The 17,063-nt window shown below is 38.4% G+C and overlaps 1 protein-coding gene across 1 annotated transcript in view; it reads left to right on the forward strand.

Annotated features, from left to right (window-relative positions):
* GABPA (GA binding protein transcription factor subunit alpha) overlaps positions 1-13,376 on the forward strand; it is a 28,585-nt gene extending 15,209 nt beyond the window's left edge. Inside the window, exons 6-10 of the mRNA XM_009640946.2 lie at positions 2,623-2,817; positions 3,593-3,649; positions 4,687-4,827; positions 6,184-6,376; positions 11,337-13,376. Coding sequence (XP_009639241.1) covers positions 2,623-2,817; positions 3,593-3,649; positions 4,687-4,827; positions 6,184-6,376; positions 11,337-11,565 — 815 coding nt within the window. The 3' untranslated portion in view covers positions 11,566-13,376. The remainder of the gene's footprint in view (positions 1-2,622; positions 2,818-3,592; positions 3,650-4,686; positions 4,828-6,183; positions 6,377-11,336) is intronic.
* The last annotated feature ends 3,687 nt before the right edge of the window (positions 13,377-17,063 follow it).

Consider the following 17,063-nt stretch of genomic DNA (forward strand, 5'->3'; position numbering starts at 1 on the left):
GCCTATACATAGGCATAACCTGTCCCCACTTTGTATTAAAATTAGTTTCAAGAGGTCATTTCCATAAGTCCCTCCCAACTGCACATGCTCAGTGATTTGAGTAGGTGGTCTTCCGGGGTCGTTTACTTCATCCACTCCTCTTCTTCACCTTGTCCTTTTGGTGAACTCCAGCTTCCACCCCCCTTATTCCACTGCCAGAACAACACAGACGGTACCAACCAGCTCCCCGTCCTTGGCCATCCTCATATCGACAAAGTGCCAGATGCTTTGTTCTCCTGCAGGCCTTCCAAGGCCTGTAACAAAGATGGGCCATTTGCTACTAATCTCCCCTCTTCCACATTCCCTACAGTGTTAGTTTCTTATCTATAGTTTACTTCATATGATTAGTAAGTTAATCTAAAACACAATGCTAGCAATTTAAGATGGATCTACAGTTGGCTTCACAAAGGTCCTTTTGTTAACCCTTTAGCCTCCCTTCAAAAATCCTCTTGGTGTAGCTTTTTGAAAGGATTACATCGCATGGTTTTAGGTAGCATCAGGGAAAAATGGTACGATGTTACTATTCTTTATTAAGCAAAATTGAATTTATGGCTTCTAGATAATGTTTATAGACTTAGAAAGCTTTGCTTTCTTTAATTTTTAAAATAAAAACCTGTCAAGGTGACATTTGTTTGGGGTATCTTAATTTAAAAATATATATTTGTTCTCCCGTTTTCTGCCCTTGAGACAGTGAAAGGAAATATCCTTGCTTTAGTTTCCATTTTCAGTTCGTACTTGTTGACATGTTTTAATGTATTGCATATAATGTTAACAAAGTTTTGAAGATGATGCTTACATTTACCCATCCCCTTTCTAGCTTGTTCACACTAATAGTGCTTGAAACAGTAGACTTTTTCATGTAAAAGGTCTTGAGTCAGCAAATAATGTATTGCACACATCTTGAGTTGATTATTTTTTACCTTTTCTAGATGTTCCTCTGCTGTGTGAGTTGTCTGTACTTTTGTGTGTTTGGTACTGGCATCTAAATGATGTGCATGTTGCGTTCTGTTGAAATGTCAGAGGCATCCCAAAACTTGATGCTGTGGCTCATTTGATTCAAATACAAGCATGCTTTGGGTCCTATTGTATCAAATCTGGGTTTAATGGTTTATTTAATGAGGTCCTTGTAGATGTGGTGTATTACACTTGCTGGTTTATATTTTCATCTATACCTATATAGTGCATGTTTATTAGCCCACCTGTGTGTTAGGTTGAGCCCAGCCAGCAGGTGAGCCTCCACCCAGTCAGTTGCACACTTCCCCTCCGTAAGCATAGGGGAAAGAATCAAAAGGGCCACAGCAACTCCAAAAAAAAAAAGTCATGGGTCAAGATAAAGACAGCTTAATAAGCTGTCCTGGCTGTGTCCTCTCCCAGTTTCTTGTGTGCCCCCATTCTTCTTGCTGGGATGTCCGAGTCCAGTACTCTCTGACCAGGTTCTTGTAGATATTCCCTGCGTGAAGGGTGTAATGTTTCTTATCAAATTCACTTGAATATGGTTCATGTTACATGGGATTTCTGATTTAGCAGAGTGACACAAATTATCAAAAAACAATACAAAGGTAAGTTACACTTAGAAAATGCAGCAATTGCAATACACTGTTCAATCACAATACCAATGTGATTCCCCTTACTGGTCTCTATATAATACTCTCCCCATCATGATATTGGGTGTCCCCAATTGCTAGGAAGAAGGAATACTTGGGTTGAAACCAGCTCCAGCCCACTGGTCTCTGAAATTCTTTTGCTAGTTACCTAGTTTGTGTACTCTATGGTGGGCTGAGCAATGTATTCACTCCCCCCATGCTGGTCTGGCTGACTCAGGGAGATGTGTACACCATCAGTTGATCCAGTCAACTGTTGATAGCTGTTTATCTAAAACAAAGGCCACCCTCTGCCTCCTTTTTGTTGAGATAAAGTCAGCTTCTTTGCATTATTCTCTGAGCTTCATGGGCACTTCACCCTCGCCCATCTGCTCTGAGCCTTCTTCCATTGTAGGGGAGTCACATTCCACCCTTAGGGCTTCAGTCAGTCACACCTTGACTCTGCAAGCACTGCTCAGGAGAAGCCGAAACATCAGTGTGTTAATGAACACTGTTTTGGTCAGCAGCCTAAAACACAGGACCATACGAGCTGCTATAAAGAAAACTAACTCCATCCCAGCCAAACCCAATATGATTGTGATTTTTAAATGGTTTAGAAACCGGGATAATGTGAATGAGTTTAGAATGCTGATCAACATATTTGAGGAATAGCATGTTGGTGTGAGAGAGACTGCTCTTTTTTGAAACTAAAGACCTATGGAAAAAGAAAAATAATTATTTTCTGTGTTTGAGAAATGTCAGGTGTAGTTCGGATGTAAAAGCTTTTGCTAAAGAAAATTCCTTTTTTGCCCTTTCCATCTCCCCAGCAAGCAACACCACTCCCTCAGCGTTTTAAGAGGAGAATGTTTGAATGCTTTGGATCAGTAGACACTTGTATTCCGTTTTTGTTCTCAGTTACAGTGAGGACTAGTTCTGTCCTCAATGAGGAGGAACCTTGCAGTATATAATGGGGTGATTTGCAGTTTTGTCTCTCTTTTTCCAGACCCAGTGCAGTGGTCGACAGACCAGGTGCTCCACTGGGTGGTGTGGGTGATGAAGGAGTTCAGCATGACTGATATTGACCTAAACGCGCTCAGCATTCCTGGGCGGGAGCTCTGCAGCCTCAGTCAAGAAGACTTCTTCCAGCGCGTCCCGCGGGGAGAAATCCTTTGGAGCCATTTGGAGCTTCTTCGAAAGTGTATGGGAGATTTTACTGATTTTACTTATTCCCTTTCCCAACTTCTCTCTTCCCTGCACTACCCCCCCTCCTGCCCTTCTTTAAAGATGAAAACAATTGTGAGCAGTTGTTTTTCCTCTATTTAATATTGGCAGTAAAAATGAGGGCATCAATACAAGATAACAGGAGGTATTAGTGAGAATGTCTGCTGTTATGAAAGATGTCTGCATACTAACCACTGTTTGCCCATCTTTCACCAAACTTCATAACTAATAGGGAGGAAGTAGTGACTGATGATTCCTCCTTTGTTTTAATAAAGATTTTTAGTTTGTGCATCTCCTGACTTTGACAGTTTTATAGTTAAATATTGATCGCGAGCTATTTAATCTCAGTCTCTGTGTCATATAGAAATGAAGATTATTAAGCATAAGCAATGAAATCTTTAGATTGTACACAACACAACTGATAAGTGATGCATTGTGTATGTATAATACAATAACTTATATGTGCATTTCAGATTTACCATGCTTGGATGTAACTTGACAGACTAAAAACTATTTCCATCTTCATTTACAAGATATTGCTAAAGGTTTTAGATGATGGAGAATGCATAAGATACCTTGAAATTTACCACGTACATCCTTATTTCTAAAAATTCATGAGCTATGCAAGTCTCTTGCAAACCAATACCAAATTTTGACTTTTTTCCTCTATGAAATACGAAAGTTTTTGATCTTCAGGTGACTTGAAATTTGTGGGTTAAATAAAAACTTATTATTTTTTTTCTAATTTGCAGATGTGTTGGCTAGCCAAGAACACTCTGGAGAAATAGCAACTGTTACTATTGATCAGCGTGAGTACTTCTGCCAGCAGTTAATTCACACAATTAACTGTTTTCAAGTTTAGCACTCTACTTTGGTTCAGCACTATAATAGTACAACATTTAGAAAATCATTTGAGAGAGTAGTTTTCTTTGGTGAGGGGAGGAGGGCATATTTTAAACTTCAAATCAAAATGTTGGGTTACTCAATATTTTATTGGCTGAAAGGTGGTGTATGGCCTGAACTGTGAAAGTTTGGTAGGTTTTCCACTCTCTTGCAATAAGCTGTCTAGGATACATATTTGAGGTGTTGAGTTGTTCTGGTTTTTTAGGTTATATATTGCCTTAATAGATATGTTAAAATGTTATGCTTGTCCAATGAAAGTGTTTCCAAAAACTGAAAGGGAGTGTGGAAGAGAGGACTTGCTTAGAAACCAATACTAGAAAAAACATATTAAAGTAACTTTCCAGTTATTTGAAACTCTGTTCTTCCATTGAAAGTATTCTTCCAGCTGAAGCAGTGTCAGAAATTATTAAAATGAATCAATTTTCAGAAGACTTGTAAGCAGCTTATAAGTTAACTAGATAGACCGTGTATTGCATCCTGGGTTTTTGTCTAGTTAAAACCACCTAAAGTGGAGCATTTGCATATTCTTATAGCATTGCAATAGAAGGATATTTAATTGCTTTTTGAATAGCAGGTATGGAGGGTTGTACACTGACTATGGAGAAGAGTCCATTAGGGTAGATCATATGGGAACAACATAAAGACGAAAACAAAGGCGTGAGAGAGGGTTTTTTTATGGCAATATGTAATACACATGATAGTAAACTAAAGCTGATGTTTTATCTAATGTGGCATCTCTACAAGTCTAAAACCACAATTTCCACTGTAAGAGGTAAAAAGTCTTTAAATTATTCTTAGCATTGTGACTTATACAGTGTGTCTTTTTAGCAAAGGAAAAGAACTATCTCCTAGATGTTAAGATAATATAGGTAATAAATAATATATGCCTGTTTCTGTGACAGCAATTTATAATTGATGTTCTGCAATGTTCTCTGCTTTATAGCTGTGCAGATTATTCCAGCATCTGTACAGCCTGCTACCCCAACCACCATTAAAGTCATAAACAGCAGTGCAAAGGCAGCTAAAGTACAGAGAGCTCCAAGGATCTCTGGGGAAGATAGAAGCTCCCCTGGGAACAGAACAGGTATTGTCTCCATTATTTTTAAATTCAAATGTAGTAAACGCTCATTAATTTGAATTACAATTTTGTGGAACACGTCTTTGTCACTCTAAATGTGAGGTTTGTGGAAGTCTATGTGGTATGAGGGGGACTGTAGCTACAAAATATATCACAAGCACTTGCAGATGTGGAAGTCTGGTTAGCTCACACAGGCGCTATGTTAACGTGCTGCCGCAGCTTTTGAGTCCTGCAGTAAATAAAATGCATAAAATTGTTTCTTCTCCTATCCTAACAGTCTGTCCTCTCAAACCATTGCATAGCATTTATTTAAGCTTTTAACTTTCCAATTTCCATTTGCAGAAAGAGGAGAAAATAAACTGTATGTTACAGAATCCTAGCCTAGTCACTACTTGCTTTACTTGTTCCCCTCCTCTTCCCCCCCCTGCCCAGTTTGGTGACTTTAGAATTCAGCGAGTTTCAGATTTCTTGTTTTGTTAAATGAACACACCTTCTGGAAAACTGCACAATAAATTTGCAGTTTATTTTTTGAATTACCGTTATTAATACATAGTCTTTGATTATTAATAACTCATCTTAATTTCTGTGTCTTATTTTTTCTTGCTGTCATTTTTGCTTTGGTTCTCTACACTGTTGTGAGTTTTTCTGTTAAATCCTTTCCTCTCCTTTCCCTTGAATTTTTATGTGTTTTAAATTCTCCATAGAAGTCTATTATTGTGTCATTAAGGATTCTTAGGCCAAGATTTTATCGGCTGACATCAGTGGGGAATATTCTGTGTTTCTCCCTTTAGACATTAGGTCTGTGATCTGTATCTCATTGGGAATTTAAGAATTTAACTGCAGAAACTTGAGTTAAAAAGAAATCTTAATGATTGGACATGAAAGATGTTATACTGATGTAAGCTGAAGTTTGGGAGGGGTGTATTTCTAATATTTCCTGTTGAAAATTGGAGACTAAACTATTTTTAAAAAGGGAACAATTTCTATTACATATATCTCTCTGTGTGTATGCCTGAAGAGGAATAAGCAGCTCTTGCTAAATCTGTTCTATTTTAGGGATAGATACATGTCTAAATGACTATGTGTAGTGTTACATAATTTTTTTTTTCTTAAGTTCTGTGGACAGATTTATGAGAAATCTCGATTTAATTCATCACAGGTTTTTTTAATAGACTAATACTGATGACTCTGCAGGAAAATGTTTACAAAAGAATAGTTAGAAGAAATTAACTAAGTGCAAGCTTTTCTTTCATCATATATTATATGTTGGTCTGCTTTAATATGTTGGTTGAAAATTTGTAGCTATGAGGGGAGCATGAAAAGGACTAATTGAAATGCATCTTGTTATTCCCATTTGAACAGGAAACAATGGCCAGATCCAGTTGTGGCAGTTTTTGTTAGAACTTCTCACTGACAAAGATGCTCGGGACTGTATTTCTTGGGTTGGTGATGAAGGAGAGTTTAAACTGAATCAACCTGAACTGGTTGCGCAGAAATGGGGACAGCGCAAAAACAAACCCACGATGAACTATGAGAAGCTTAGTCGGGCTTTGAGGTAAGAAGCTTTAGGAACTGATCGGGTATGAAATAATTTGCTTCCACTTGGCTACTTTATTTTTAACTATCGTAATACAAGACTCGTGGCTTTTTTAGTAAAGGGATAAGCAGATCCTCTGAAACTACTCCTTCCCATCAGGTTGTACTAGTCTTAGGGGAAAGGTTATTTGTTGCGGTTTTTTCCCACCATCTGCCCCTCCCGCCCCATCCCCTAGAAGCTAGTACAATAACTTCTTGAAAACATATTTTCTTTTTTCAAGATTATTGAACACTGACATACTGACATGATAGTTAATTTGAGTAGCTCACTTTTGGAAATATATTTCTTTTTGATACATCTTCAGCATTTATGCTTTCAGTAGCATGCCAAAATGTATTGATTATTGGTGAAAGATACGGAAATATGTGGATACTCTGAATTACTGACTTATTTTTATGTTTTACACTTTACTTGTTCATGTTCCTCTTGTTATGGTATAAAGCAGGTACTTAACTGTAATTATGTAATCAGTAGTAGTTTTCTGTATGTAACTTTTTCTGTATGTATCAAAACTTTTTCTAAGTTCCACTGTTCATTGATCCATTCCATTGTTCTTATGGTAAGGATGTTAAATTGAAAAATACGGTTGACAGGTAAGTTTCAACAGTTGTTGTGATTCCAGCATAGTGAACTTTTATCATCTGAAGAAATGGAAGGGTTTCAGGCTGTCTTCATTCCATCATGATTTTGTAGTTTGACATTGATAAAGGGATTTGTATTATTGAATCACTGTAGGTGATGTGCTTGAGGAGGGGGAAGAATGCAAGTACCTAAATTTTAGACTATTTTTCCCCTGATTAGTTTGGCCTCTGGAATGATTTGACTATTCATCAAGTTCTCTGAAATCATTAAGATTGAACTTCTCATTCTCTTATTCTGATGTGGTTAAATCTATTTCTCCTGATTAGTTTTCAAGAAAGGTATTTATTGCCTAATTCCGCAAATTATTTAAGCAGTTTTAGGAACTCTATATGAGTGAAGTTGCATATTGGTTGAAGTCTGACACCTAAGATTTACTTCTCAGCATTTCCGCTTTGAAGGAAGTAAACTTACCTAGCATTGTTTAAAAACAAAAAAATCAACTTCTATTTAAAAACATTTAGTGAGACATGATGGTAAAGTTGCCATGTTCTGGCTTTCTTTAGTCTTTTAGGGAGGATTTAAATAACGTCAATATGCATAATGCTGAATGAGTACTTTCACTGGGGGAGACTGAGGTCTAGAAGTCCGTGAATGGCATAGAGTGGGTGAAGACTGACTGCTCAGCATCTCATTTACATGAACAGGAGGCATCAGAAGAAACAGGCAGGCACCAGATACAGAGCTTAACTATACCCTTCCGTTTGTCTTGTAACTTCTTCAGGCACAGTATTATGGATGCCAGAATTATTTTATGAGTTTGAGAGGAAAGTGGAAAAATTAATGAAAAAAATCTTTTGAAGGATATTAGGTGTGGAAAGATGCAACTTCTAGAAGTTCCTGAGCCCCAGATCATTGAAAAGCAAGGAAGAGCATTAATATATGCTTACTCTGCTTTCATGCTTTTCCTTAGGTGTTCTTTTTTGGACTCTTGGTGTCTATATCCTGCTCTAGATAGATCTTTAGTCTGGTCTGGTATGGCTGCTCTTGCATTATTTATATATTAAATTAAAAGGTTACTTTTTTTCATAGGACCACAGAATCCCTTGGGTGGGAAGGGCCTGAGGGAGGTCTCTGGTCCAGCCCAAAGTAAGGTCTTTCCAGTAGAGCTGCTCCGCAGTCTGTATTGTTGCAATACCATTCCCATTTCCCACCTGTTTATGTCCATCTATGTGTTTGTGTACTGAAGGTATATGCAAAAACTTTCTGGAACATAAAAATGATGTAAATGATGCTTATGGTTTTTTGGGTTTTGTCAACAAACTCTGCAGAAGATGTCAAAGGCAGCTGAAGAACTTTAGAATAACATTCTTATCACTGGGATATTAAACAGATGTCTGCACAGTAATTTGCATAAATCTCTATTAGAGAAGTTTTGCATTTATATTTTAGTCACAGAATTACAGAAATCACACTCCTCAAAATGTTGCCATTTTGGCAGCTGCATCAATATTAACATGTTTTCTAACACTTGAGTGTCTGAAGGGGTATTTAATGCCTCTTGCTACTCCCATGATAAACACTGTTGCCAAGCTAAAGTTTTATTAAATGGTAATAGGTTTTGTTTACTAATGTACTGAAATTACTGTGTCAATTGTTGGTTAATACAGAAAACGACATTGATATTATGGAGAAGTGTGCTAGCTCTTCTGCCCAGCTGTAGGAAAACCAGGCACAATGGAAACTAGGGCAGGGTGAAAAACGGAAGAGCAGCTTTTTTGTTACATACACCTCGGTAAATTTTCTGAAATCAACATCTGTTTAGTTATCCAGTAGGGAGGTAAGACTTGAAGAAAAATAGTTCATCTCCTGTATTGTTCTGGAACAAAGTTTTCATGTGACTCATAATGTTCCAGTAACTAAGGCTTTGCAAACTCACATGGTATTTATTTTTATTAATTTTTAGTTTTCTGTATTTTTGAATAAGCAAATGCTGTAATCAGAAATGCATTCAGTGTAATATTGGAAAAAATCCTCTCATCACATTGCCTCAATTCTAACTTGAGTGTTTCTAACATGAGATGTGGGAATCTTGCATGGTTTTGGGCCTTTGCATAAACGTACACTAACTTCTTGTGGTGCTTTTCCTTTCTGATCATGTTAGGTAAGGTGGGCTAAATAATTCAAAGAAATTTATGCAGTTGTGTAAAGCATTCTTCTATGGCATTATTTTGAGTCAGGCATTACTGTACAGGATTGTACAGTAAATGTAAATTCTTGTACAGAGTTAAATAACTTTAAAAAAATTTGGCCAGTGGCACTTGACATATGCCATGGCCACATTTTACAAACTCTAGCTTTTTGCGGATGCTTCTTATTGACCCAGGTGAGCACAGCTCCCAGTTCCCCAATTTCTCTATGTCAGTACCCTGTCGCATTCAATATGAATGCCTGCCCGGTATTCCCACACTGTAAACTATACTGTATTTCTCTTAGCTATACTGTATTTTACACATGAGGGATACACCAGGGTATCACTCATGCTGACCCAATTCTGCCCAGTACTGCAAGACTGTACTTCAAAGCTGGACATAAATTACCATCCTCTCTGGTTACAGGTTTCATCTAACCCCTTATACCTAAACCTCATTGCCTCACTAGGAGGCTGAATGTGATGGACACCACACAAGAACAGATCGTTCAGCTGGTGCCAAGAAGATGCTTTGGAGGATAGGGCTGCTGCGGAGAAGTGCCGAGTGGCAGTGGAGTGGTGGTCAGGAACAAGCATGGTGATGTGGAGAAGAAAACAGAGAGGAGTTGAGGGGGCTGCAGGTGCTAGCTTGGGGGCGTGGAGTGAGGAGGAGGACTGAAGAGGGAGCTTTTATGTAGCTGTATGTTATTCAGGAGAAAGGTGAAGGAGAGCTTTGGCAAACAGACCAAACTTACTTTACCCACAGAGCAACAGCAAGCTACTTTGGCAGTTCTCGTACTCCGTAGCAGCCCTCTGTGCCTTCTTGCATGGTATCAGTTACCAGCAGGCTTGCCAGCATTTTTTCTACATAGTCTCTCTCTCATCCTGTCTTCAGTACTGTTGCTTACATCCTGACTCTCAAAAGTAAGAAGTTGTAAGGTTTTTTTCCTCAGAATTTGAGGTGCCTGAAGAAATTTGGTTGGATTCTTAGTAACTTACCTCTTTTCCACTAGAGCTGGGAGACAGAAGTTAGTCTCTTAGTTGACTTAATTTTGCTGGTGAATGTGAGTCATCTTTGCCTTACAAGTGTGTCATTCAGAGCATTGAGTTTTAGACAGTCATGAAATTCGGACTCCTTTGCACTATATTTGGATGATGGTTTTGAGGAAATTAAATTGGGGGGGAGGGGGGGTTGTTTGTTTGTTTTGTTTATTTGGTTGGTTGGGTTTGGTTTTGATTTTTTTCCAAATTTATCATAGGCTTGTTAAGCTCATCAAGTCCAAGTCCCAGTCACTCAGGTTTTCTTAATGAGAAGTGTGACATGCATTCTATTAATGCTTGCAATGAGACAAGATCAGCCACAAAACTGTAACATTCTAACTTCTGGTTTATTGGTATCACCTAAAGTTTTATAATGTCTCTGGAGTACGGTGGGTCATACAGACTTTGTTACCTTTACTCCATTTCTGCCCAGCCTGTCAATTCTTTTGTGGCACAATGTAAAAAGTATTGATAGCTAGAGGAGTCGCTTTTAGTTGTAAATAAAGGCAAAGGATGTAGTTTTGCCAGCATATGAACTGTAAAAAAAAAAAAGGGGGGGGGAGGGGGGAACCAAACCAAAAAAAAAACCCAAACATGCTTTTACAGTTTTACTTTCATCTTTAAAAACAATAGGGAGGGAATGGCTGCTTTAGTATCATGGAAACTACAGTGCTAATTTTCAAACTGTTCCCAACATGAATTTTTTCCTCAGAAAAGCAGGAACAAGAATAAAGAAAGCAAGGACAATGATGAGGGGGGAGACAAAATTTTCTTCTTAAGGCAAAGCTCTACATAAAACTTATGTGTGTGTCCCCAGCTGTTTTTAAACTGCTTCATTTCTGAACTGGTGCTTCCGACTGCCTGTAAAATAATTACTATGTTTTGTTTCTCCTTGACGTATCGAGGTGCAGGGACAATTTTCAACCGTCTTCCCTTTTCTCATATAAGAAAACACCTAAAGAGTGTCTTGCTATATGAAATTATATGAGAATCTTGATGAGAAAAAGATTAATATTTTGGCCTCCGAGTGACCTTAAGTAAATAACATGCCTATAGAAGTTACAGATGCTGAATGTTTACACTGATTTCCCGCCCCCCTTTCTACAGGTATTACTATGATGGAGACATGATCTGCAAAGTTCAAGGCAAGAGGTTTGTGTATAAATTTGTCTGCGACTTGAAAACTCTCATCGGATACAGTGCAGCAGAGTTGAACCGGTTGGTCACAGAATGCGAGCAGAAGAAACTGGCCAAGATGCAGCTCCATGGCATTGCACAGCCGGTCACAGCAGTGGCGCTAGCTACAGCATCCCTGCAAACGGAGAAAGATAATTAAGCACTAGGACCTGAAAGCGGGAGCCTGAGGCCTTTCCTATATAGCCAGAGCAGTTGCTGCTCTTACCTTTGTCAGAATTTGAAACTTCTTTTGTTTCTTGACAGTACAACATAGAGCATGATTTTCTATAAAGAACTGGGACTCGCATAAATTTGGATCTTTTAACAGCATATATTTCAATATATGTTAAGGGGTCACCACAACTTCTGCACCTTTGAGTCAGGGCCTCTATGGTATGCAGTCTGAAATTGGTGAGAAAGGGTGAACTGGTCAGCGTTCTGTGTCTGCAGCTGTACAAAGTAATTCTTGCAGGGCTTGTAACAAAAATGAAGAACCTACAGCACGCAGGCTGATCAGTTGTCTCAACTCAGTCCTTTCCAGTCTCTTGTTCTCTGCTGGACTACCAAATGGCATTTGATGCTTTCAAAGTTAAACGTGTTCATTATTCTCATTTAATCAAGCAGAGCGGAAAGACACATTAAATGTTACCAAGCATCAGGTTCTTAAAATAGCTTCTGTGTTTATAAGCAAAGTAAACTAAGACAAGGCTGAACTGAAGATCAGTGCTGAAGAAGGAGATCCAGGTTTAGATCTGGCTTAGGTGAAAAGCCAATTATGAGTATTTCATTGTAATATGTAGATAATATGATATATGAGGGCAAGTACTTACCTGTTTTGAAAGGCATTGTTAATGCTAGCCATTTAGCAAAAAGTGAAGACAAACTTCTTCCCCTGCTACCACCCCCCCCATCAGGTGATTTGAAAACTTGGGAAAAAAATAGCCCTTGCCCAAAGAGCAGTCTGTTTTGGTGGGGGCTTTTAACGCTCTCTTCTACAAGGTGCTTATTACGTGCATGGTAGTCAACCTTAGTAACTGAAGACTTAAGTTAATCACAGTCCATAGTCCCTGTTTAGAAACAAAATGCAAGCTGAAAATAGTTTTACAGAGGACTGAAGTTTGATTTCCAAATTATTGTACAGTCTGACATATATTAAAATACAAAGGTGTATTTTTTATTTAAAATTAATTTCTTTCTCAACTTCCGAGGGATGTTTTTGAAGCTTCGTAAGCCAAATGCATGCTCCAGAGCTGGGTGTGATTTGAAGCCTGGATGATGAATAGAAATAGTTGGAATGTACCTTGAATTCTGAGCTACAGAGAGTACTTCCTGCAACATTATACGTGCAGTAAAAAGTAGGCTGCAACTTTTGAGTTTCTGTACTGATGCCTATTAGACCATTTCTTTTGATGGCTGAAAACCGTGCGATTTGGGGGTTGCTTTTGCCCCTTGCTATTGTTAAACAGTGTAAATATTATGTCACCATGCATATTTTCCAACTGTTTATAGTGAAACCCCCTCTGGTAACACTTAATGCAGGCGTGTAAGGGAAGACCTTTAATTCTGTGGGGGATCGAGCTACTCTTAACCCTTAAATCAAAAACGCTTGTACAGTGAGGTTCTAAACATAAAATGTGTCTATATGGAGTAGCAAGAGCACTGGACTGTTGCCCTTGATCTGCAAAGGAGTGGCCTTGCCTGCAGGCAGAGGGCAAAGAACACAGAAGACTCGTGTTTCTTTCAAAGATGCGTTGAGGACAGAGCTTTTTGTTTCTCGGTGGATGTTCATCTGCAGATAGTTTTTGCTTAACTAGAAATCTTGCGTGTCGTTCTAGCCTACTTTTTTCATCATCACCATGATTATAATTTTTCTTTTGCCAGATTCTTTCAGTAACTCTTAATATTGTTTTTATTCTTGAGCTCTGAAAGCACTCCATCTACTGAGCATGCTGCATTTATTTTGTTTTTTTAAAAAAAAAAAAAAAAAATCTTAAGCCCTGAGCAAAATATCTAAATGCATCTGTCATGAGAGGTCAACCCTTAATCCATTTATTACTGTTACAGGAGTCTGGTTCCACCAGCTGGCAAGTGTTCGAGGTGACTTACGCAAATAGGTGCAGGTTTGCTTACTGAGAATGAGACAAAGCTGATAGTTCAGTGGCAGCGGCTATGCATATAAAACCACTCCATTACTAAAGAGGTCCAATGCAAGTCACTGGTTTTATTTAGCAGAGTTCATGAGAGGCCTTTTTAGTTAAAGTACAGTATAAAAAGAAGAGAAGCTTAAAATACCAGCTTTCTAGATCAAACTGGACTGTGGGGGATAAACTAACAGCAAAATTGAAATGCTTTATCCCCCTGAATGTTCTTGCTACGGGATAAGCCCTCTAGGGGAAACTTCTGGTATCACCCTTGCTTTGTAAATACCTCAGGCAATTCTTTTGCAGCTTTTCGGTAGGTATGGTAGTCCATTGAGTTCTTCGTTGTGGGATCATCTGCTTTTCCACTGCGTTCTCATTAGTAAAGAAGGAATCTTTCGAACACTATAAAATCACTGTCACATTCTCTGTAGTTGAGGGAGGAATCTGTGACTAACTTGAGGTCTTCAATAAAATAAAAGATGTAGAATATATTGTCAAAGGTTGTTCTGTTGCTGCCAGAAGGAAAACATAGAAAGAATATTCCCAATTTTTTTGTAAAACTGAAGGGGTTTTGCATACTTTTTACTCTTTAAATAAAGACACTTATACTCTGCTAATAATTATGTATTTCTTTTGTGGTTTGCATTTTTTTGGTAATTTTACATGAAACAATTATTTTCTATTTTTACTCTTGATAAAATATTTGTGCATAAAATGTCAATATAGTAAAATAAAAATGTTATACAGCTAATGCCTGTTGACTTCTTAGTTTTTCAGAAAGCCATTTGTAGTCATTCAGGTGCAACCAGTTTAAAGATGAATGCATGTGCCTTTACTCTCACATTGCTCTTAAGATCACAGGCTTGTTACAGGAAGAAGCCAGACCATCTTACTTCCTGAAAATGCATCTTCTTTGGCTCAATTGTTAGTACTATCCTTGTTAAAAAGAAGATAAAATTCTGATTTTACTGTTACTACCTTATTTTTAAGTCGGGTCTCAGTAGAAATATTCTCTTTATACCTCTGAACTCCTCCATCTGGACTGCCAAATTCAAGACTTGACATATTTTGTTATCTTTAGACCTACCACACCACTTGATTTCAGAATGTTTCTGTTCAACTCAGCAAGAACAGCATGGAATAGACTGAAAATAATTTTTTTAGAACACTTCAGTTATTTGCTGGCCATCTTTTAAAGTACATTTACAAACATTCAGTATCTTCTTAACTGAGAACCTTTTGTTTGTGTTTATAGTTATTAGTAGCTTTATGCCAGTGAGACTTTGGGTTGGGATTCCTGTTCCCAGACTGAAATTTGGAAAAAAAATAGGGAATTACACACTAACAGCTTGCAGTTATCAGTCTTCAGCAAGATGAGCTGGCGTGGGGCTCCATTGCTTGGCAGTGAGAGAAGGGTGATGGAAGGCCCCGTGGCCTAGGCTTATGCGAATCTTTTATTTTTGTTTCTAAAGCAGCATGACGTAAGATCCATTCACACAGGTCTACAGGGAGTATTTTTACTGACAAGGCTGGTGGGTTTTGTTTTTCAACAGCATGCATATTCTTAAAGGTTGTGGGTTTGATACCACTATATCGGGACTTTGGGTTTGATACGGTGTGTCTTTTTTTTTTTTTTTTTTTTTTTTTTTTCCTTTTGGAAATGTAATGCTTAATAAGGATGATGCCAAACAGAAGCCTACTTAATTAAAGGAGAGGAACGATTGACTTGTTTTGAGAGTTGTGACACGGGACCTAATACATTGGATATATTATGACTCAATTACATTACATCATACTCAGTTACGTTGAATCATTATTCAGGATTAGAGCCCACCACATCTAATCAGGCACCAAGCTGAAATGTTATCACCTCGTAATTTTAGAGTATTGACCTCTTATCCATTGGTAGTTTGAAAATAAGGTTAAAAGATGCTGAGGAGGGAGGAACAAATACCAAGTCTCTGCCTTTAACTAACACCGTTCTCTGCTCGTGGAACTGGGCTTCTGGAAACTGAAATTAAATGGTGCTACTGGCAGCGGTATCGGAAGGTGTAGCTGTAGCCCATGAAACAGCTCGCATTTACCTGGGAAAAAACAAAGGAATGGGTTGTTGTGTTGTGATTCGTGGCACACAACGATGATGGGAAAGAAAGAATCCAACAGTATAGAAAATTGGTCATAGTTGTAAGCAACTTACTTAGGCAGTTAATGAAAATAAAGGCAGTTTTTTAAAAGAGGAGATGACTGTGTCAGAAACAGCTGAACTGCTTGTGTAAATAGTCATCTCATGCTACCAGAACCAGCTGAAACTACCTGCACTGTGTTAGTTTTTAATTGCCCAACAGTTCTTGACTTATAAAACACCTGCTGGACACTTAGGAGCCCGTATTTCTAGTCCGATGTGGGCTACATGTCAGAATTTGCTAATCAAAGTAAAAGACCCCATCTCTGTAGACAAAAAGCAAATTCTATAAATTATATCTATTATAATAGAATATGTAATGCATATCAATTATTGATTATAATTGAAGTTAGCATGGGTGGCACTAAAACTGTTACTTAGATTTGTTCATTTGAAATTCCTCTCACTTAGGGAAAGGTATTTTGGGATGAAAAAATGTTGGTTAGCTGTTTCCCCCTTCATCCCAGTAAGGTTAGGTTTTTCAATATTCTCATTTCCAAGGACTCTGCAGGACCTGCTTCACAGGAACGGGGTTTGCAAAAAGTTTCAGCTGCAGAAGACACCAAAAAAGCTACGTTCAAAAAAAATCTTGTTAAGAGTGAAAGCTGCAAACAGCACGCATGGAAAAAATGAGTCTGGAAGAGTGAGAATGCAAGAGGTGAGATTTAATGAGAGTAAGTGGGGGGAAAGACACCCACAGGGTGCCGTTCTTTAAACTTCAGGGCTAAGGACAGAAAAGGTACTAATTTTTCTTTTTTACCATAAAAGCAATGTTTTAGTCCAGAAACTCAAAGCGGCGTTATTCCCAAAATGAAGCATGCTCCCTGCCTCCTACGGCATGCCAACGTTTTGGGCTTCACAGAAGCTGCCCCATGCAGGAATCCGTAGTACCTGCCTCGAGACTTTGATTTCCCAGCTGGGATCAGCAGAGGGAGGTTGGAGACAGTCGGTGAGGATGCGAAACTTGCTGTGTAACTGGAGTCTCTCCCGGCTCTTGCCCACTAAAAACAGCTGAGGGAGGCAGAGCTGATGGGGAAGCAGTTTGGCAACAACCATAAATTAATAAGATGACCTGAACTGTACCTGAATGAGGAACTTGAAGCTGTAACAGAAGCTTGAACTTGTCTTCGGGAATAATTCACCAGGCCTAAAGTGAGCTCTATAAAAATGAAGAAAAAAGAAAAAAAAAAAAAAAGCTGAGGCATACTTCTAGTGCAGAGGGGGTTTTATGGAGAAGAGGTGCGTCTCTCTGTCCTGCTCTACCAACTTTTCAACCCAGGGGCCAGTTACATCTAAGGGGTTACAAACAATAAACGTTCAGGAGTTCTGTGAAAC

Source organism: Egretta garzetta, unplaced genomic scaffold, assembly GCF_000687185.1.
Source record: "Egretta garzetta isolate BGI_Z169 unplaced genomic scaffold, ASM68718v1 scaffold45, whole genome shotgun sequence".
NCBI classification, from domain to species: Eukaryota; Metazoa; Chordata; class Aves; order Pelecaniformes; family Ardeidae; genus Egretta; species Egretta garzetta.